This window comes from Pelophylax lessonae (genome assembly GCF_965119305.1).
Source record: "Pelophylax lessonae genome assembly, chromosome: 4".
In the NCBI taxonomy this organism is placed as follows: Eukaryota; Metazoa; Chordata; class Amphibia; order Anura; family Ranidae; genus Pelophylax; species Pelophylax lessonae.
The window spans coordinates 601796324-601819684 of NC_138771.1; the positions used below are offsets into that span (position 1 = coordinate 601796324).

Below are 23361 nucleotides of genomic sequence, written 5' to 3' on the forward strand. Positions count from 1 at the left end.
TATTCTCGCCAATTGGATTACAACTGTGTATCACAAGTACATCGCAAACTTTTAAGCCTTATGACTAAAGACTGGCTTAATACGGACTCCAACCTTCTATCCTCAGCTGATCGTTTCTCAAGCAAATGGCAGGATTTTCTAGACTCTACCCAAAAATGTTGGCTCTGCTCTGGTAGCGGATACTTTTGTGTATGCTGCTCCTGGGTAGGGAACTCCTTGCTGTAGCTTAGGTGTCTTCTCCAACATCCTCCTATCTCACCTGCACCCTTCTCCATACTCCTTCCCCTTCACTTTTGATCCGCCCCGTCTTTCCCATTTTCCACTGTTTACCCCACATGGCACTAATGCCATTCAAGTACATAAGATCCATCCAACTAGGGTTCTAGTGTGATTGTTTCTCTGATTCTGGATTGTTTACATGCTACCCCCCCCCCCACCCCACCGGGTCAGATATGAGCTCTTTCCCTTGCTCGGCTTCTGACCTGTCTTACCTGTATCGTACATTGACTTTAATAAAGTTTCTTGTAAAGTTTCTTTCTGTAGCAGAAGCGCTCCTACTTACCATTCTCTGTGGCGGTGATCAGGGACACTGACTGCTGATAGTATGTTAAAAAATAAATAAATACATTTTTATTAATTTTTCTTTTTTTAACATTCTTTCAATACAGTAGTTTAAGTGTCACCATAGTGGGGGAGGGGGTGATCAGGGATTTTTTTTCTTACACTTTAATTGCTGTTACAGTGATGATTATTGTAACAGCTATGGTTTGAATTGTCATGAATGGGTTAAATTCATAACAGTTGTGATTGGCCCACAGCTATCACACTGTACAGGGTGCTGGGATTGGCCTAGGTACCATGTGATAGCTGTGGGCTAGTCAAAGCATCACTATAGGAACCACAGCTGTTATGAATGAAATTCATTCATAACAGCTTTGTTAACATTGTGATCATGTCATCGAATAGTGATGACTTACAGACGCAAATCTGCTGTGTCTGGTGGACAGAGCGGTTGCAGTGCACCCCTTAGCTGGATGACATACATGTACATGATCCAGCCTGCCCATGACGCAGTAAATGTACTGCAGCCCCCCGTGTCCCATTGTGGAGATTTCCCTTCACTTTCTGTCCAATAGCCAAAACAGGAAGTGAGAGGAAATGCCTGCAAATTAAGGGAATCCTTTTGGCCCCCCCAGGTCACCAGAACTAGTGTCCTCATTGGAAAATTTCCCCTCTTACTTTTTTGGGGAAAACCCAAAATTTGGGATTTTCTTTTACCTTCAATGATAATGGTGAACAGGACAAATAGAGAGGGTAAATCTCCTTAACGGGAAAACTGACAGGGGTTCTAAATGATCTCCACTCTATACAAAACAAAAAAAAAAAAAATTATATATATATATATATATATATATATATATATATATATATATATATATATATATATATATATATATATATATACACATACATACATACATACATACATATACACACACATTTCTGCCTTTAGTTATACTTTTTTGTTTCCATTTTTAATTATTTTATTCTGTGACAGTTTGTCTCTATGTCATTCTGTACTGGTAAATAAAAAAAATCTTTAAATAAAATTTGATTTAGAGAAAGTCTTCTGTGTTCAGTTTCTTTGTCCCAGCCCCCCTAAATACTTACCTGAGCCCAACCTTGAGCCAGTGCTGTGCCTGAGAGCAGTAGCTCTCGCCTCACAGAACATGGAGGCAGCAGCGGGAGCAGTCAAAGCCCGTTCTTAGTCCAGACCAACGATTGGTAGCCAACGTGACCAGCTCCCAATCATGTGATTTGATCACAATTGTCAATCCTTCCTGACCAATCGACCTCCAGAGTTTTTAAAAGGAACTTCAGGGAGGACAGAAAGGGGTTAAGTCTACCTTTTTATTCAGAAGTAAACAAATGAAAATACATGTTAGAAACCAGGCAAGAAAAATAAAAGCACGCTAAATTTTACCTTTAATTACTTAAAAGTTTTTAACGAAAAAAAAATGTAATCTGTAATGGTACAGAAAGTAACATTTAAAATTTCTTTTGCTTTTAATTTTTTTTTTTTTAATTCAGAAGTAAACAAAAAAAAAAAGTTACAGCTGTTATTTGAAATAATCCTTAACAGACAATAAAATATTTTCTTAAAAAAAAAAAAAAACTCCCCTACATTATGGAAATTATGACCACACACTGTTTAGTGCTCACAGATCATGTTGCCCAGAATATCCACTTTCTGATTTACAATACATTTCATTTTAAGGATCTGCGTATTCACCGAGAATTGCAGACACAGTAAACAAGTCTTTACCTCGAATCCTTTTCAGGAGATCTACGGACAAGTTACCTGCCCCTGCATCTAGAGAGCCGCGATCATCAGAATGGCATCTCCTCTTTTCTGTTGGTATGCGATCATCGTCCAGTCTAGTGCGCTTGCCGTAAGGCAGGTCACGCTCCCTTTCTGCCCATGCAGGATCATCAAATGACCTTGAAGGCTGCCCACTATGGTTGGATCTGGTGTCCTGTGATCTGTATTCTCGTCTTGAGTCACGATCAAAACTGTTATCTCGAAACCTCTCACTTTCTGGTCTTTGTCTACTAGGGGACAGAGAGACCTTAGTATAAGGGGCTTGCTCAGCTGTAAAGTCATTGTACTGACCCATATTTCCAAAATTTCCTTCCATTGGTTCACCAAAGCCAAAACCTTCTCTGCCTTGGGGTATGTTGGCATATCCTGGCTGCTGTTCCATATAAGGCAGCTGATAAGCACTCTGGTCCATTGGCATCATTGAACCGTCATCCATAGGAAAAAATTCTTGGTTTTGAATGTTCTGGTTTTCAGGCAAAAATGAATTTGCGTTCATCTGTCTGTTTTGAAGTAATGCTGCCAATTGTATTAGTGAATTCTGATTTGCTGGTGCATTTTGTACCATGGAGGCCATCTCCATCATTTCATTTTGACTGAACTCACCCACATTCAAAGTATGCGGATTCATAAATACATTTTCTGTACTTTCCCAATCCTGCATAATAGAGGCACCTTGAAGTGGTAACTGGTTTTCCGGTGCATTCTGTAAACTTGCTCTCTTATCTGACAACAAGGCTTTTAACATCATCAATTTTGAATGCATCTGTTTATCATCTGGCACCTGTGTGGAATTCTGTGGAATTGCAGAAAGCAATGACTTCAATTTATTAAAGAACTTGCTTTCCTCAGGAACTTGCTCAGCCTGTGGTCCTGAATTAAACTTTGCACCTGGAGGGTTTTCCATACCTTGTGGCCCTTGTGGAAAAGCAGGGTTGGGAGGCCAGTACTGGTTGTCATTTGTGGGTTGAAGAGGACCCCCTGCCATAGACCTATTCTGATTTAAATTTATGTTTTCTGGTGGTCCTTTATTAAATCGTGAGGGTCTTTTACGCGTTGGGTTTTCCTGGTCTTGATTCTGCGGTGCATTCCGCCGTTTAGTAACCTTCTCCGTTATTGACATGGCTATATCCTTTGCCCTGGCCACTTTTCCTGGGAAAAGAGCCTCCTCTTTTAACTTTTCTGAACGATAATTCAGTTCAGCATTCAGCTTCTCTGTGAGCCTAAGGACTGTAGAAGCTTCGTTGTCATTGTCAATCTCAAATGATTCCAGATATTCCAGAGCCTTCTTCATCCTCTTTTGTCTATCTCCTTCATGTTCCCACCTTGATTTTCGCTTGGATTTTTCTGTCTCTTTTGACTTCATTGGTGCCTGGAATGTAGATCAGAAGTATTAGATTGTTGTGAAATCCACAACCAATAATAAAGACTAATTAAAAGGCAATGTGTAAATAAATCACCTGCATAAACAATTAATCAATGAAAGTCTGTGCTTGCATGGGGGGGTCGTCTTACAGCAGACAACCCAGGAATTGTTGTGCCCTGAACCAGGATATATTCAGACACTTCGGGGGGATTTACTAAATCAAGACAGTTCAAAACCTGGTGTAGCTCTGCATAGAAACCAATCAGCTTCAAAGTTTTTTTTTTTTGGCCTTAGCTTAATTGGACAAGCTGAAGTTAGAAGCTGATTGGCTACCATGCACAGCTGCACTCTATTTTGCACTCTCCAGTATTAGTAAATCAACTCCCTTGGCACCAGTAATTTTTGTTCAGGTCTCGGATGACCTCCAGGCACAATATACAAGACCTCTGCTAACAGAAATGTTTGTTCCTGTGCAAGACTTGGAGGAACCTGAGGCTGTAGGGTCTTGATAGAGTGAAACTAGAACTGCTGGAACATATAGTTTTGCACCTGTGTATGATGTGTTTGGAACTTTATGGCCTTGTTAGCATATCTGGACACAAACTCTGCTTTCCTTTTCTGTGGACCATTTTCTACCTGTGAAGACCCTAGACCAGTGATGGCGAACCTATAGCACGTGTGCCACAGCTGGCACGCAGAGTCCTCTCTGTGGGCACGCAAGCAGTCTGGTGATCACAGGTAGAAGGAGATCCGCTAGAATGAACAGAGCAGAGAGCACAGGGAGACTGGCATGGAAGGTACCAGACATGATCGTACACAGACCTACCTGCAGACCGAGAGCAGCTACCGCAAAAAAGGACAGAGCTCAGACTCTAAGAGTCTTTCTCTCTCATCTCCCTCCTCACTCTCCTCTCTCAGCCCCTCCTGTATTTCTCAGCAACCCCCCCCCCCATCTCTCTAAGCCCCCTTCTCTCCCTCTCTCTCAACCCCCCCATCTCTCAGTCCCCTTCTCTCTTACACGCCTCCCTCTCAGTCAACCCCTGAGCGGTCTGAGCCGTGCTGGGTGTCACTGCTGCCCCTGGAGGATGGGGATTGCAAAGTGCACAGGTGAGAGGAGAGCGGGCGCTGCAACCGCTGGGGAAGGCAGGGAGTCCTAGAGGGGCCATTACTGTAGCAAGCCATGTATGATCTCCTCCTGGGATCAGACGTATGGTGGGGTGAGCGGAGTTCTGTCCTTACCCTCCTCTGGATGCAGTCACATGACCTCTGCCACGCTGCTCTTGAACCTGTTGCAGTTTGGGCACTTGGCTTCAAAAAGGTTCTCCATCACTGCCCTAGACTGTAGCGGGGCTGCTTACAACTTCCCCTTCACTCCAAGACCCAGGAAATTTATCACCTGCTCCTCGACTGACCTTCCCGGCAAGGACACCGCCAACAGAGCTAGCTCACTCTGGACCAACAGAAGCACACCATGTGAGTGGAGCAGGGTCAAGGACTGTTTTTCCTGCAGAAGATGGCATTTTGCGTTTAATAAGACTTCAATCGACCCGCACCAAGAATGCAAGTGTTGCCTTTTTCATGTGTTTTTAAATGCATTTTTGTTTTTCTACCAAAAAGTATAGCTGGTTGTTGAGGAGTGAGCCAGGAAGCCAGCCACGTCCTTAACGTATGATTTATCAGCTGTCAGTGGGCGAATGACAGCTGATCACAGGATGTAAACATAAACCGGTTATTGGCTTTTCTCTCCTCACGCTGACAGTGATTGCCGGCTTCTGTTACAGGGACATTGGTCCCACCAGTGCCACCTATCAGAGCAGCCTCATCAGCGCACATCAGTGAAAGAGAAAAATTAACTGTTTGCAAAATTTTATAACTATGAAAAATGGTTTTGTTTTTTTTTCAAAATTCTCGGCCTTTTTTTTTTTTTTTTTTTTAGCAAAAAAAAAAATACTCAGCGGTGATTAAATAACACCAAAAGAAAGCTTTATTTATGGGATAAAAATTGAGTTTGTGTACAGTGTTGCATGACCACGCAATTTTCATTCAAAGTGTGACAGCGCTGAAAGCTGGCCTGGGCAGGAAGGGGGTAAAAGTGGCCAGTAGGCAAGGGGTTAAAACCACTTTAACCTTACCCTGTACCCACAGCAGTATAGTTTCAATGCTAGCTGAACCCATTAAAGTGAATTCCCCCCCCCTCCCAAAAAAAAAGACCCCCATATCCCTGAAGGTTATAGCCAAATTTTGATTATATGCACACAGCATATATATTATGACAGACCTACAGAATAAGGCGATTCACTCCAGCACTGCAATGTATTGCCAGCACCTCCATCTTCCTTCTGGGTTTGGAGTCCTCAGCCACTTGACTGGCTGAGATTAGATGATGTAACTCTTGTGCCTGCAACCTCATTGTGCTCCCCACACATGCTGCAGCCCTTCTTCCCTAGCTACTTTGTGTCTCCACTATGCCTGTCCACTCCCTGATGCCCGCACCAACCAACATACCCTCTTTCTTCACCGTGCCTACATGACCTCCTCAAACCACACCCTGAACATCCCTTCTTGCCCCTATTCCTACACTCTATTATAGAATGGACAAACAGTCCCTGCTATTTGAAAATCAGGCTTCATCTTTGAGACTTCCTGCAAACAGGTGCATGAGGCCATACAACAAACTGCAGGTGTATTTCTACGCCCTGCAGACACCATTGCACACAGTAATGACCGGCTGTATGCGGGGAGAAGCATACTACCATAAACACACGCACATGGGCATAAACGCATGAGACCATTTAAGATTAAACCAGACCTCTCCCCCTAACCACTTAAGGACCACCCCACGTACTTTACTATGGCAGGGCAGCCCTTAAGCGCAAAATCTCATACCTGTACATGAACGGCTGTGACGCGTGCACGCCTCAGGAGCCGCGCTCACACTGTGATTGGACAGAGAAGGAGCCAATCAGTGGATCCGGGACCCGCCGATCGTTCGTAGGAGACAGAACGGTGGTTTGCCTATGTAAACAAGGCAGGTGGCCATTCTATCACAGAGGGGGAGAGAGAGAGAGATCGTGTTCCTGCCAATCAGGAACACAGATGTCTCTCTTCCAGTCAGTCCATCCCCCACACAAAGAAAGCACACCCAAGGAACACAGTTAACCCTCTGATCACCCCTATGTTAACCCCTTCCCAGTCAGTGTCAGTGGCATTTATACAGTGACAGTGCATTTTTTTAGCACTGATCACTGTATTGGTGTCACTGGCCCTCAAAAAAATGGATGTGTAAAATCTTACCGTAAAATCCTTTTCTCTTAAGCTCATTGACAGACGCAGTCCTCTTGATTAATATCAAATTGGGTTATACTGCCCTCTACAGGAGTAGGACACTAGGCAGAAGAAACGTTCTGGCCACACCTTAGGGGCAGTCCCAGAGGGTATATCCTCCCTCCCTCTGCTACAGGATGTCAGTTGTCACAAAGCAGTGTCAGAGAATTTAACCCAACCCAACTCAATAGTAGAGGGGCGGGTACTGCGTCTGTCAATGAGCTTAAGAGAAAAGGATTTTACGGTAAGATTTTACAAAAATCAATTTTTCTCTGTCGCTCATTGACAGACGCAGTCCTCTTGATTAATATCAAATTGGGACGTCCCAAAGCAGTGCCACAAATGAGGGGAGGGATAACAGAAATCAAAATCCAATCTAGAAGGCCCAACCGGTGCCAACTAGAAGTTTTAAAGGCTCATCAGACAAAAGGATGAGACTCAACTGAAAACCCAACAGAAAAAAACCCTCGAGGTAGACCAACGGTCTCCTCAAATTGCGGCCTGCAAAACCTTGCGGCCAAAAGAGGCATCCGACGATGCCATCACATTCAACTTTATAAAATTTTGTAAAGGTATGAACCGACGACCATGTAGCCACCTTGCAAACCTGGACCACTGACGCCTGATGGCGGAAGGCCCAGGAAGCACTAAGCGCCCGAGTGGAGTGCGCCTTAACAGGGAACGGAGGATTCCGACCCTTAATAGAATAAGCCTGTACCACCATCTGTCTGATCCATCTGGAGATAGTCGCAGCAGATGCAGGCAACCCCTTCTTAGGGCCATCCGTGATCACAAAAAGTGAATCCGTTTTACGAATCGAGTCCGTAGTTTTCAAGTATACCCTGATTGCCCGAACCACATCCAAGGAATGTAACGCACACTCCCGAGGATGACTGGGCTTAGGACACAAGGAAGGTAGCACAATATCTTCATTCAGATGAAACTCTGAAACCACCTTAGGAAGGAAGGATGGATTTGGACGAAGAACCACCTTATCCCTATGAACCACCAGATATGGGGAACGACAGGATAATGCGGCCAGTTCTGACACCCTGCGTGCAGAAGTAATGGCCACCAAGAAGGCCACCTTCTGGGATAATGTAAGCAAGGGAATCTCCCTAACTGACATCCTGTAGCAGAGGGAGAGGATATACCCTCTGGGACTGCCCCTAAGGTGTGGCCAGAACGTTTTCTTCTGCCTAGTGTCCTACTCCTGTAGAGGGCAGTATAACCCAATGTGATATTAATCAAGAGGACTGCGTCTGTCAATGAGCGACAGAGAAAGTATCACTTCGTGTCAGATTTGTCCGCCGCAATGTCGCAGCACCGCTAAAAATCGCTGATCACCGCCATTACCAGCAAAAGTAATAAAAAATAAATAAAAAGTCTATAAATCTATCCCATCGTTTGTAGACGCTATAATGTTTGCCCAAACCAATCAATATGCTTTTTGGCAGAGGGAGTGGCCTAACGCGGCATGTGAATGGACGTTCCTCTTGGCAGCTCTGGGATCTCCTCGTCATAATCCTTTGCAATCCTGCTTACCTGATCCCCTGCTTGGGCTGCTCTTTCTGCAGGCCCCCTGGAGTGGGACAGGGCACTCTCACTGTGCGGTTTGGTGAATGGAAAGGTGAAAGAAACAGCCTCCGGCCAAGATGAGTATCACCACGTGCTACTGTCAAGATGGCCGCCACTCCACCGCACCTCAGTATTCTCTGGCATCCACTGCAGATCTGTTTGGTGAGACATCCAAACCATCTCCACCACCCTCCCAGGGGGCATCAGCGCCACCGGAGCTACTTTCCCAAACCTCTCAGAGCGAGGATGGGCTGGAAGATGACCCAGGGCCGGAATCTCAGAACCATCAAAGTTAACCACTCAGATCTCATGGGTAAAGTGGAGGAAATTAAACTGTACATTACTATAATGCACCAGGACATGCATTAAATTACGGACAGTGTTTTTGATACTGAGCAGCGCATCAGTCATCTAGAGAAGCGTTTCTCAACCGGGGTGCCACGGCACCCTAGTGTGCCATGAAGAGTTCCCAGGGGTGCTGCAGCAAGTGGCCAAAAACTTCCTCAACTAAGCAGGCATTTGGTAAAAGATTATTTCACCACCAGTTAAACCTTTTTTGATAACAGTGGTGCATGTCCACTGTGTCAAACATGCATGTAGCTGCTACAAACACTAGGAAAGCTATGTGAGCCGCCCGATCACGTCCTGCCAACCGATGACATCATCATCGGTTGCTAAGGGCTGGTCTGATGCCCGCACAGCTTGCTGGGATGCAATACTTCCCACTCTTGTTGGAGTAGCCGGGGGAGCCACGTGTAATCGTCAAACTGTGAAGAGTGTCTGAACTGTTGGTAGAGTTGTCAGTAATGTGCAGAGCTGACGATGAACAGAGCCCTGAACAGGGAGGCTTCTTCCAGATTGCTGGCCTGCTCGGTGTCCTCCCAACATGCAAGTGAAAGTCAGCCAAGCGAGGAGGTGTCTGAAACAGGCAGGTCAGTAGATCTGCATTTTTTTTAATATATGTATGTACTATAAGTGTGTATATGCATGTACACTGTTTCTCTGTGTGTGTGTGTGTGTGTGTGTGTGTGTGTGTGTGTGTGTGTGTGTGTGTACTGTATGTATATACATACATACATGTGTGTGGATGCATGTACTGTATGTGTGTGTATCTATGTACAATGTATATATGTTTGTGTATATATGTATGTATATGTGTGTATGTACAGCATGTGTGTATATGTGAGTGTATGTACAGTGGGTGTGCGTATTTGTGTGTATGTACGTTACTTTTGATCCTGATGCCTACACTTTGTATGATCAGAACTGCTTTTCTAAGCTAGCAGGACTGCTTTTTTAGGGCTCCTTTACACTAGCGGTAGAGAATGCTGCTCCACTGAAAAGCAATCCATTCTCAGATCGCTTTTCAGGGGCACTTACAGACAGTAAGGAGACAATATGTCGGTTTCTTCACAAACCGCATGTCTGTTTGCAGGAGACCCACTTTACGGGGTCTAAGGTTCTCGCACTAAAAAAAAAAAAAAAAAAAAAAAAACAACATTGGGCAATGTATGGATATCATTCCACTTATTCTATGCCAGGGGAGTGTCAGTTTCGATTCAAAAGGGACTGCCCTTTTCCTGTGTTTGGGTGATTACTGATCCCAAAAGCCATTATGTTTTCCTACAATGCAATATATATGCCATTGCTACTGGTGGTGGTATACGCGCACCCCTCCCCCTCCCAGGACAGGGTGTATTCATGTCAGTCTCAGACTTATGCTCTTTCCAGGCTGGACTATGCAATAGCTACTTGGTACTGTGCATTCAAACAATTTCCTATATAGCTCGAACATTATCAGACCATTCTGCCCTTTGAGTTGATCTTATATTGGGGCATGGGTCATTATTTCAAATGTGCAGACCCAGTCCTCTTTGGATCTCCGCATCTGAATTACAAAGCCCCATTCATATGGACATGACTCAGTATTGGGAAACAAAAGACCAATCTTCCTCAACAGGCCCTATGTGGGACATCTTCAAAACAAAAGTACGGGGGCTCCTAAATCTCTAACATTGCTCGCCATCGACGCTACTCTACAGGCCTTCGAGACCTCTTTGGATGCAGCTAGGGACCAATATACGGCACTCCCTACTCTAGACTCCCATGGAGAGTTGGTCGGGGCACATAAGACTCTCCAACTCCATATGGTAGCTATGACACAAACAACAGCTTTATCGGCTAGATTACATAACAGTGGGATAGAGATGTGCCGGTTTTCGGTAATTCGATATATCGCAATATTGCATGCCCACGGTATTGTTATTGTGGCATTTTTAAAATACAGTGTTTATCTGCTCCTCAAGTCTGACTTTTGAATTGATACATTTCAGTGAGCTGGATGTCTCATTCCCTCACTCAACAGTTCACTCACTCAATAGAAACAGCTCTGGTAATGTGATCCTAGAGTGAGAGAGCTTAGCTCCTCTCTGTAACCAATCAGACGGCACACACCCACATGCTTCTTCCAGGGCTCAGACACAGACAGAATCTGCCTAATACAAGCAAGTTTCTGCAGATAGAATAAGATAGATAAAGATGAGCTAGAGATATACACACACATACATGAGCATAGCAGCATATTTATATATATATATATATATATATATATATATATATATATATATATATATATATATATATATATATATATATATATATATACACATATATACATACATACATATACACACACACACACACACATATACACACACACACACACAGGCATGGCAGCCCACATTACATTATTATATAGCCATCAAGCAGTGTCTGGCCTACCTGGTGATGACTGGTCCTGGCGCTCTGATCCGATGGCCTGGTCATTAAGGGGGCAAATCCTTCCGGTCCAGAAGTGGTTAAACCTGCAGGAGGACCGGTGTTTTTATCTATAAATGACTTTACTATTGCTTTAGGCCTGGTTCACATGTATGCGGGTTGGGGGTACCACACTTGCACAGGCATAGCAGCCCATTGATTTGAATGGGCTTGAGCTGCTATTCCTGCGTTTTCGGCTGAAAAAAGGTGCATGCAGAATTAAAAAAAAATGCAGTGGCCATGAAATCCATCCTTCTTTTGCACCATGCGACTTACCTGCAGTTGCTGCACACGCAAACTGTGTTTTTAAATGCTGGGCCCACGTATATAAAAAAAACGCAGAAAGCTTGCCAGAGCAGGAACTGCAGGTTAGTCGCATGGTGGAAAAAAGCAGGATGGATTTTAAGGCCACTGAATTTAAAAAAAAAATAAAATGCTGCATGCACCTTTTTTCTGCGGAAAATGAGGGCATAGCAGCCCATTCAAATCAATGGGCTGCTATGCCTCTGCAAATGTGGGCTGCCAACCCTCATACATGTGAATCGCCAACCCGCATACATGTGAACCAGGCCTAAAGCAATAGTAAAGTAATTTATAAATAACACTGGTCCTCCTTCAGGTTTAACCACTTCTTGACCACAAGGATTTGCCCCCTTAATGACCAGGCCATCGGATCGGAGCCGAGCGCCAGGACCAGTCATTGCTTGATGGCTTATTTTAGGCCTGGTTCACAGAGTCTGTACTGACTGACTATATAATAATGTGCATAAGTGAACCAAAGTCCCTAAATTCAGCAATGAAATTCAAGTGAGGTAGAAAAGTAATCATTTAAATTTAATAATTGAATACCGTGATAATACCGTATACCGTGGCAAAACCTTAATTAATCGCAGCATGAAAATCTAATATCGTCACAAGCCTACAGATTGAAAAATGGGAATCAGCTGGCTTACTTTTCCCGAACTGAATATACCGACCGTTCTGTACCACAGATACAACTACCTGACAGATCTGTCTCCTCTGGTCCGTTGACTTATTAACCAGACGTTTCGGTCCTTCTATGAAACTCTGTACTCTGAACAAAGATTGCCCGATGAAACTGAATTTGAGGGGTTCTTTGAGTCTATTCACTTTCCTTGCACAGACTCATACTAGATAAGCCCCTGACGATTGAAGAAATCGCAGAAACTATTCACTCCCTTCCTTCGAACAAGACTCCGGGGTGGGACTGTTTACTTGCAGAATGGTACCAGAGCTATGTAGATGACCTAGCCAAAAGGCCACATGCACTATTTGATACAGCACTGGCGGAGGGCGAGCTTCCCGCTTCCATGTGCGAGGCATTGATAGTGGTGGTATTGCCGAAACCTGAGAAAGACAAGTTACAATGCGGAACTTACTGTCCAATTTCCCTGCTAAATCGTGACGTGAAAGTGCTTGCATCAAACTGGGTTCATGCCTGGAAAGAGAACATATAACATTCGTCCCCTTTCTCTACACATATATAAAGCCGCCAATGACAGAGTGGTTTGGGGCTTTCATTGGATGTGTTGAAGGCTTTCGACACTATCAGGTGGTCTTTTCTTTGGGAGATCATGTCTCGGATGGGTTTCAGCCATCAAAAAATTAAATGGGTCCGCTTGCTCTACACCAAACCGAGGGCCAATGTGTGCACAAATAAAAACGTACCAGCAGTGTTCTCCCTGGAAAGAGGCACGAGACAAGGCCGCCCTGTCTCGCTGCTTCTATTCGCACTTACCATCGAGCCCCTGGCTCTCGCGGTGCGGCAGATGGTGGGTGGCATTTGTTATGGAGGGTTATCGGAGAGATCTCCCTCTATGCAGATGAAGCGCCGATATATTTAAATGGCTTGGAGACATCATTTAGGTCTCTGATGAGGGTGGTGGATGTGTTTGGGGTGGTCTCTGGCCTACAAGTTGGATGGGACAAATCTGTGGCTTTTCCAATCGGCCCCAATCTTAAGTATGATTATCTGTTTTAGTCAATTCGGTCCACCTTCAAGTATTTAGGGATACAAATTTATTTGGTTTTGTCCGCTTTTGAGTCTTTTAATATAACCCCAATTATATCACATATGGAGCCTAGGCTGTGTACCTGGCCTTCCTTGCCTCTCAATTTGACTGGCCAGGTGAATATTTAAAAAATTATTTGCCTGCCTAAATTTTTATGTTTTTTGGGCATCCCCTGTTTTCTTGCCAAATAAATTGTTAAACTTGACTAAATTTTGACCTCCTTTCTTTGGCAGGGGGCTCATCCACATATCGCTAAAACATCTCTCCAAGATTCCAAGTCTAATGGTGACTTGGCCTGTCAGAATCTTCTGAACTCTTTTCTGGCATCGCAACTTACCTTTATTTATGATTGACTTTGGGAGTCTCCCTCGAATTCCTCCACTGCCCTAATGTCTGCATTTTATGGGTTTAAGCCACTATACAGATCTATTGCTACATGTTGCTCATTCATCTCACACATTGAGGTTACCTGACTGGGCTGGCATGGGGGTGGTAAAGTGTTATCACAGACTATTACCGTGTCTCCTAATGCCACATTGTGGCATAATGCGAACTTCCCAGAGCTCTTGGGTCAACCTGACTCTCTGTGGTGGACCCAACTTGGGGTCACCCAGACTTCACGTATTTTTGTTACCAACCTTTTTATATTGTTTAAGGAGTTAAAGGCTTGGTATGACAAATTATTTTTTTATACCTATTGTTACGCCATGCAGTTCGGGTGCAGTTTGGGGGGTTTGACCCGAGAGCTCTCAGAATCACCAAGAGAGGTGCTACTGTCTTACCCAGATATAAACAAAGTGATTACCAGATATAAACAAACTGTTTATTCATGGTTTAATTCTGCTGGGAGCAACCCCTTCCATCTGGCAAAGAAATGGGAGGTGCTGATCCCGCGGTTATCGGAGGAAGGATGGAAGGAGGCCTCGGAGGCCTGTTTTCAGGATCTCGTTAGCTCTAATGATCGCTATACACAATTTAAGTTTATACATAATCTGCAATATACTCCTAGGAAATCGTCTCGTATGGGCTTTGACTCTGCTGCTGCCTGCCCCCGCTGGGGTTCAATGGGAGCAGATGTTACACACCTCTTCTGCACCTGCTCTAAAATATCAAAGTATTGGAAAGACATTTTCTCCTTTTTTGATAATACTCTCCATTTGCCTGTGCCTCATACCCCGGAGGTTGGACTGCTTAGTATTCTAAATGACTTTATACACTGGACACATGCTCAAACTCTGGTTCGTGTATTACTGTTCTACGCTAGGAGATTGATTCTGTTGAGATGGAAGAATGCTGATGCACCTTTGGTACAAAACATTTCTAGTTTGGTGAATAAAGATCTACCTGTTTACAGGTTGATACAAGAATAGGGCCTGCCCCAGTAAATTCTTTAAAATCTGGCAGCCATGGCTTGATATTGCAGACTCCTTTTCGAAAGATACCTCACTATCTCAACACTTATAAAATAAAAAGGTAGCTATAATTCAATACCTATATATTGATGGAGTGCCAAAACCCAAGCGGTGGGCTTCCTGGCTCTCCTGCTAGAGGGAATGGGTGGCGCGGAGGGGCATGAGTGTTGTATATGTGGGCCGCTGGTTGTTTTACGGTTGTGGTTTTCTTTGACTTTTTCACTGGACAAAGATGGCCGAGCTATATTCAGGGCTCAATGTAGTTCAACCGAACTAGCTGTGTTATCCCAAGTACTCTCTTTCCCTATGGGAGAGAAAACCTATTATACCATCACTTTTGTTAACTATTGGCCTCCCAAGGCTCATTGTGATATTCATTTTCTTATACATTTGCCCTTGTGAAATGTATTAACCTTCCGGATAATGGAATGTGAAAAAGAAAAAAGAAACCGCTTTAAAAAAAAAAAAAAATACGCTTTTTGGGATTTGTTTTTTCTTTTTACACCAAAAATATATTTTTTTTTGGATTAGTTTTATAGTAGAGAGAGTTAAAAATATATATATTTTTTTTCAAAATGGTCTGTCTTTTTGTTTTTTGTGCTATAAACCAAAAACGCAGAGGTGATCAAATATCACCAAGAGAAAGCTCTATTTGTGGGGGAAAAGGGACATCAATTGTTTGGGGGTACAGTGTCGCACGACCACACAATTGTCAGTTAAAGCAACGCAGTGTCGCATCGCAAAAAAATTCCTGGTCAGGAAGGGGGTAAAACTTTCTGGGGCTGAAGTGGTTAAAGTGATTGTAAATGAAATCAAGAAAAAAAAAAACGGTTATACTTACCTGCTTTTGTGCAGTTGGTTTTGCACAGAACGGCCCTGATCCTCCTCTTCTCCGGTCCCTCTCTAGTGCCCCCATAAGAAGCCTATGTCTATTGGCAGACAGCAAAACTTGGCTCTACCCCCCACTTCCTTGTCACTGGCTTTAACTGGCAGCAGCAGGAGCCAACGGCTCACTCTACCTCAGCAAAACCAGCGAGGCCAGGAAGTAGGGATGCACCGAAATTTCAGCCACCAAAATTTTCGGCCGAAAATGGGCCTATCCCATTTCGGCCGAAAATGGGTTATAAATGCAGAAATTAATGGCCGCCTTGAGGAAGGAGGGGGGCGCATCGCAGGTTTGAAAAGACACGCCTCTGGCCGCCCGCCCGCCTCTCAATGATGTCCCTACTACGATCTGTGCATGAATAAAGTGACATACCAGGCGGGAGGGCAAGCGAGCGGCCGCTAATAGCTGTAACTATGTGAGCCCTTCACTTCCCTGTCAGCGGACGATGTGCATGAATGAACTGAAGTGACACACCAAGCGGGAGGGCCGCTAATAACTATAACTATGTGAGAGCTTCACTTCCCTATCATGGGGGTATCTCCTCTGACAGGGAAATGAAGGCTCACATAGTTACAGTTATTAGCGGCTGCTCGCCCGCCCGCCCGGTGTGTCAGTTCAGTTCATTCATGCACATCGTCCCCTGACAGGGAAGTGAAGCTCTCACATAGTTATTAGCGGCCGCTCCTCCCGCCCGGTGTGTCACTTCATTCATACACAGATCGTAATAGTGACATCACCGGGAGGCGGCCGCCGGCCAGAGGCGCGTCTTTTGAATGAAGGACACCGGAGGAGCTGAGTGAGTAGGAGAGGACCTTAAGGGGGGGGGGGGGGTGTACTGACGAGAGGGATGCTGAGGCAGGGGGGGGGGGGGGGAGCTGAGGCAGCTTACCAATGGTATTTGTATTATGCAGCATGAGGGGGTTAAGGTATTGCCACTGCCGGTCACTGATGCATTAGTGACCAACCAGTGGCAGTTAATTAACCCCTTTGTGCTGCATTAGTGCAACCAGTATCAGTGCAACCAGTGGTAATTAACACTGATACTGGTTGCACTAATGCAGCACAAAGAGGTTAATTAGCTGCCACTGGTTGGTCACTAATGCATCAGTGACCAGCAGAGACAATACATTAACTCCCTCATGCTGCATAATACAAATACCATTGGTAATTAAATTAACCACTTGCCAACCCGTCACAGTACATATACTGTGACAGGGTGGCAGCGACAGGTGTACGTTGCTGCATGTTTTTGGTGTATGCCCCTGTTCTATCCATTTTGAAATTATTTGGGGGAAAAAAGTCATTTTCGGTTTTCGGCTAAGGGCATCCTGCATTTTCGGTCCAAAATTTTCATTTCGGTGCATCCCTACCAGGAAGTGAAGGGAGAGAAAAGCTGCAGATGTACAGAGTGCTGGATCGAATGAGGGCTCAGGTAGGTAAAGAGGGGAGTGAGATGGGATACTGACGCCTAAACATTTTTTACCTTCATGCAGGAAGGTAAAGAATGCTTAGGCTTTAAGAACCACTTTAACCACTTGCTGACCGCCCGGCGCATATATACTGCCGCAGGCTGGCTAAGCTGCGCGAATCGCCGTGGGAGCGCTCTGCAGGGGCAAGCGCGCACCACTGGCGGCACTCACTCGCCCCCACTAGGCAGCGGGAATGCCGACCCAAGGGGCCGGCAGCCGCGATTGCCACTGGGCACCCGCGATCACTTCCTGCTGAGAGAGGACGACGGTCAGCTGTTGTAAAAACAGCAGATCGTTCTCTCCGAAATGATCACAGAGCGCCGGTAATCCCCTTATATAGGATCACAGGTCTCTGTGTTCCATTTCACAAGTCCCTCCCCCTTCCCTGCCAGTGTCATTATTACAGTAACTGTGCATATTTTTAGCACTGATTACTGTAGTAATGTCACTGGTCCCCCCAAAAGTGCCAAAAATGTCAGTAAGGGGTCCGATCTGTCTGCCGCAATGTCGCAGATAGCCACCATTACTAGTAAAAAAAATAAAATGACATATCTTTTTCCTAGTTTGTAGACCCAGTAAATTTTGCACAAACCAATCAAAATACGCTTATTGGGTTTGTTTTTAACAAAAATATGTAGCAGAATACAAATTGGCCTAAAAGGATGAAAAAGTAATTGTCGCTTTTTTGTTTATAGCGCTAAAAACCGCAGAGGTGATCAAATACCACCAAAAGAAAGCTCCATTTGTGGCAAAAAAGGACATCAACTTTATTTAGGTACAGCGTCGCACGACCACGCAATTGACTGTTAAAGTAACGCAGTGCAGAATCGCAAAAATTAGCCTTCTGGTTCAGAAGTGGTTAAGCAAGAAGTTCAGATGTGCTGTAGCACTTGGGTTCTGAGAGAGCCTTGTGGCACATGTGCCAGTTTCCCCAACGCTCTGCACGCGCTCACAGGGTTTCCCTCTCACGCAAAAGGACTGCTACAGAAAGTCTTAACTTTTTTTTGCTGCAAGGGCCACTTTTTCCTTTTCTGCACATGTTTAACCACTTGCCTTCTGTGCACTTAAACGCCCTTCCCATCCAGGCCAATTTTCAGCTTTCAGCGCTGTCACACTTTGAATGACAATTGCGCGGTCATGCTACACTGTACCCATATGAAATTTTTATCATTTTTTTTCACACAAATAGAGCTCTCTTTTGGTGGTATTTAATCACCTCTAGGTTTTTTATTTTTTACAAAAAAAAAAGAAAAAAGACAGAAAATTTTGAAAAAAAAAAAAAAAGTTTTTCTTATTTTCTGCGAGTAAATTTTGAAAATAAATTTTTCTCCTTCACTGATGTGCGCTGATGAGGCGGCACTGATAGGCTGCACTGATGGGCACTGATGAGGTGGCACTTATGGGCACTGATGAGGTGGCACTTATGGGCACTGATGAGGAGGTACTAATATGCCGCACTGATGAGCACTGATAGGCGGCACTGATGGGCACTGAGAGGCGGCACTGACGGGCGGCACTGACGGGCACTGATAGGCGGCACTGGACACTGACGGGTGGCACTGATGGGCAGCACCATCAGTGCCCACACTCAGTGCCCATAGTGCTGCCAGTCAGTGCTCATCAGTGCTTAGATGAGCAGGCACTGATGGGCACTGACTAGCAGCACTATGGGCACTGATTGTGGGCATTGATGGGGGGCACTGATGGCGGGCACTGTGTGTGTGTTTTTACCTTTAGTAATCAGGGCACTGGTGATCAGTGCCCTGATTACATTCTCCTGTGTCCCCGGCGCTGTGAGGCTCCCCCTCCTTCCTCACACTGCAGGCTCCGTGTGAGGAAGGAGCGCCGGCGATGAGAGATGATCTCATATGTTTACATATGAGATCATCGCTCATTGGACGGCCCGATCACGTGGTGAATGGCCGCTGTGATTGGCCATTCACCACGATCTGTGATCGGCCGTGTCCAAGGGACACGGCCAACACAGATTTGCCCCGCAGCGCGCTCGCGGGAGCGCGCGGGGGGCGTGTCACTGGGAGGCCGTTTAAAAACGGCCTCCCGAAAATTTGAGTCCGCGCTGCAGCCGTATATAGGCTGTAGCGCGGATGGGGGGGGGAAGGTTAAAAAAAAAAAAAAAAATCATTTTAGGCCTCACGATTAGATAAAACCCCCAAACATTAAATATTTTCTGAAAGCAGACACCCTAGAGAATAAAATAGTGGTAGTTCCAATTTTTTGTCATACAATATTACCGCAAAGGCCTTGGAAAAGCAGCATTTTTTTTTTTTTTAACTAAAATGCTGCTTTTCCTAGGCCTTTGCGGTAATATTGTGTGACAAAAAATTGAAACTACCACTATTTTATTCTCTAGGGTGTCTGCTTTCAGAAAATATTTAATGTTTGGGGGTTTTATCTAATCATGAGGCCTAAAATGATTTTTTTTTTAACTAAAAACACACTAAAGGGAATTTTAGGGCAAACAAGAGCAATAAACTACCCACATTTTTGGTAAAGTAAAAAGACGAGGTTTCAGCGAGTAAATAGATACCCAACACGTCAAACCTTAAAGCGGTAGTAATCCGCAAGTAGGTGAAAAATAAAAAATTCACACATCGCATATTAGCACATTCAACTTACCTTAGAACAAAGCCCTCCAGCACCGTGCTGTCACATCTGAGAGGGCTGACACTTTCCCCCAGCCTTCCTTACGGGTTCGCGGCCTCCGGTTACATGGGTGGCCGGGGGCATGAGGACGTGACATTTTCAGCACGGGCTCTAAAGGTCTAGCACAGTATGCCAGACCTTCAGAGCACATGCGCCGGTGACATCGGCTGGATGGACTCTGAATATCTCCTTAACAGTGTAAGTTTAGGAGATATTGTTAGTAACTACAGATAAGCCTCATTAGAGGCACATATTATAGGCATATGTAAAATGGTGACAAGGGTCAGTACTATATATTTTCTATAGGCTACGCTTCAAAAGCCCCCTATAGGTCATCAGTTTAGTTTTACGGAGGTGATAATTATTGCTCTCACTCTGGCGTGTGCAGCCAATCAATGTTTTCACGCATAAGCGCCCCTGATGCGTGTTTATGTTTGTGTATGTGGGGGGCCTCAAATTTTATTTTTTTTTGGGGGGGGGGGGGGGATTTTGTGCGTTTGAAAGTAGGGATCAACCGACTATTAGCGGATATATTGGGGGCTGATATGCACTTTCCCCGATATATCGGAATCGGCCCCTAAGGTTACCGATATTTCAGGAAAGTGCTTGTACCAGAGTGATGCCTGCAGCTAGAGGCATCACCCCGGTACCGGCGTCCATAGCCGACGGTCGGCTGTCTTGTAATGACAACCGATGCGGCTCAGAAGCCGCTCGGCTGTCATTACAAGAAGCGTGAGAGGACACCCCCCCCCCTCCCGCGGCTCGCCCAGTCAACCATCCTGTACGGCCGCCGAAGACCCAATCGAAGCCGCATTGGGCTCTGATCCGGTCTCTATGTAAAAGCCCGGAAGTGATGTCATGACATCACTTCCAGGTACTCGGCGCCAAATAAAAAAAAAATAAAAAATTACAGCATTCAAAACAGCCAAACTTGGCGTTTTGAATGCTTTTAAGTGCAAGGAGGGGTTTGGGGTCCCCCAGATCCCTCCACAAAAGTACCTGTCAAGTGATAAAAAAATAAATAAAAAATGTTTTAATGGCCAAAATATCGGTATATCACTATTTGAAAGTAACTATTGCAAAAAAAAAAAAAAAAATGTGTAATATATATATATATATATATATATATATATATATATATATATATATATATATATATATATATATATATATATATATATATACACACACACACATATACATATATATATATATATATATATATATATATATATATATATATATATATACATACACACACACAATTTTTTTTTTTTTTTTTTTTGCTTCATTTTTTTTTTTTTTTCATCACATAGGGGACAATAAGTCCCCTATGTGATGATTTTTTAGGTGACAGGTTTTCTTTAATGAGGCTCCTCTGAATGTAATGCAGTGCAGTGCAGATCGCATTGCAATACAGCCCTTCCCGGCTATGCCAGCCAGGGAAAGTGACCGGGTGACATACACGTCGCTTTCCTGGTCACAGGAAGATAGGGAGGGGAGTGTCTGCTCTTCTCCCTCCTCTTCACCCGCAATGCAGGTCCTGAGCCTGCAGACGGGCAAGCAGAGCCCGGACTACATGGTGAGGGACGGGATCCCTGTACCGGAGGGGTGTGGAAGCAATCTCAGCCACCTGAATGCTGCTTTCACCTGACAGGAGCAGAGCCTGGAATATATGGGGGGGGGGGGTACCGGGGAAGTGTAGAAGCATTCCAGCCATCCACTGTTTCCACCTGACAGGCAGGAGGCTTCAGCCTCCAGATTGTGTTTGAAACCCCCCCACTGTCAGTGAAAAAGGATAGACCTTCCCTGGATTTGTGTGCGCACACAGGAAATCACCTGTGTGTATGCAAATTTGCCTACAGGCTCTGTTAGGACCTGAAAGCCCGTGGGCACATCTATAAATGCACAATAATATTGGTGCCTGAGAGGGCAGATGCACCTGGGAGGAGAACTGATGTATCACTTTAATTCTAGGCTGCATAGTAACGAATGGCTGTACGTAGGAAAACGCCATACTTGCGTAAATCCCTGGACACACACAAGGAATTTACATAAGTACGGCATATACCTGCATACAACCAGACATTACTATACAGCCGTGTCTCCAAGGCACAGAATTCATGGCTGTATACGGGTAAATGCTCCACTTACGCAAATCCCTGGAAGGAATTTACACAAGTATAGCGTATACCCGCACACAGCCATTCGTTATTACACTGCCATGTCTCCTGGATGTGGAGTGTTTGTACAATCTCATATGCCTAGTAAAGAACCAGGGACTGGGAGGGTCCTGAACCATCCCTGATCTCTGTGTGTTCTGCTCACATTACCGTTCTGATGGTGGGGTCGCTCTTGTACATCTTGGTCCCCTCGTCTCGCTCGATCTCCATGGCCATCCTCCTGATGAATTGTGCCCGGTCCTCCTTGCCACTGGACGGGACCTTTAGAACGTAGGGGAAGGCCTTCATCAGGTACAGCTTGCGGTGTCTATGGCAGTTGAGGTGTTCCATCATGGTGATCAGGTCGCTGTCCATCTCGCAGATCTCACAGAAGTATTTGGTTTCAGTACTCCCAGGCCGGACCTCCAGCTTGTATTCCAGGACGTACTCCAATCCGATGAGGGGCTCCCGGTCCGAGCGGAGGATGTAAGCCTTCAGGGAGAAGACGGATTTGCGGATGTGCTCGGGGATGGTTTGGGGGCCTTTGTTCGTCATGGGATCAGAGTCCCTCTGGTTGGCTCTGGCATTCTGTGGCTTCCCGTCATCCACCGGTTCATGGTTGGTCTGCTGGAAGTGGATTCTAAGGTTCTGCATAGAGGAACATGTGAAGTCACAGCTGGGGCAGGTTAGCGGGGCTTTTCCGGCGTTGGGGCTCTGGTTTTGTTTCATTGGTGCATTTTGAAACTTGCCTCCGCCACCTCCACGACCAGCGCCACCTCCGCGACCAGCGCCACTTCCGCGACCACCAGCGCCACCTCCGCGACCACCAGCGCCTCCGCGACCACCAGCGCCTCCGCGACCACCGCCACGACCACCACCACCTCTCTTCGCTCCACCTTGCTGAAAACCACCCTGACTGCTCATTATTCCGTCAGGCGACTTTCTGACACCTTTAGAGATCTCCTCACAGAAAGAAAATGGCTTCCCTGACCCCCTCCCACCCCTACTGACGCCTCGCTCTGGATACGGAGCTAAAACGTGATGACAGATGAATACAAAGGAGAGATAATGGGGCTCTCCCTACAAAAAGAGTCGATATTTACGCCGAAATAGCAGGCCGCTGAATAAACCCAGATAAGTGCTGCGCAGATTCCGTAAGAATGGCGCTTACAGCGGACTGCAGGAAATAAAAATGGCCGCCAGTTCGCACGTGCGCAGAAAGCGCGTTCACTAGTGACTTCCGGTTTCCGCGTCAGGCTCCGCCCTCACT

At 45.2% G+C, this 23361-nt stretch overlaps 1 protein-coding gene across 1 annotated transcript; it reads right to left on the minus strand.

Annotated features, from left to right (window-relative positions):
- Nucleotides 1–2207: 2207 nt before the first annotated feature.
- On the minus strand, nucleotides 2208–22841 carry LOC309555317 (uncharacterized protein). The gene is made up of 2 exons (XM_082257273.1): nucleotides 22263–22841; nucleotides 2208–3752 (listed from the first exon to the last, which is right to left on the minus strand). The coding sequence occupies exons 1-2, from the start codon at nucleotides 22818–22820 to the stop codon at nucleotides 2274–2276; spliced, it is 2037 nt and encodes a 678-aa protein (XP_082113399.1). The 5' UTR covers nucleotides 22821–22841; the 3' UTR covers nucleotides 2208–2273.
- Between the last annotated feature and the right edge of the window lie 520 nt (nucleotides 22842–23361).

Bases quoted from the DNA above. Each gene is read 5' to 3' on its own strand.
- LOC309555317 (XM_082257273.1), bottom strand. From the start codon at position 22,820: ATGAAACAAAACCAGAGCCCCAACGCCGGAAAAGCCCCGCTAACCTGC. The intron at 3,753-22,262 runs GTAATGTGAGCA...TCTACATTCCAG, and splicing joins GCGACCCCACCATCAGAACG to GCACCAATGAAGTCAAAAGA.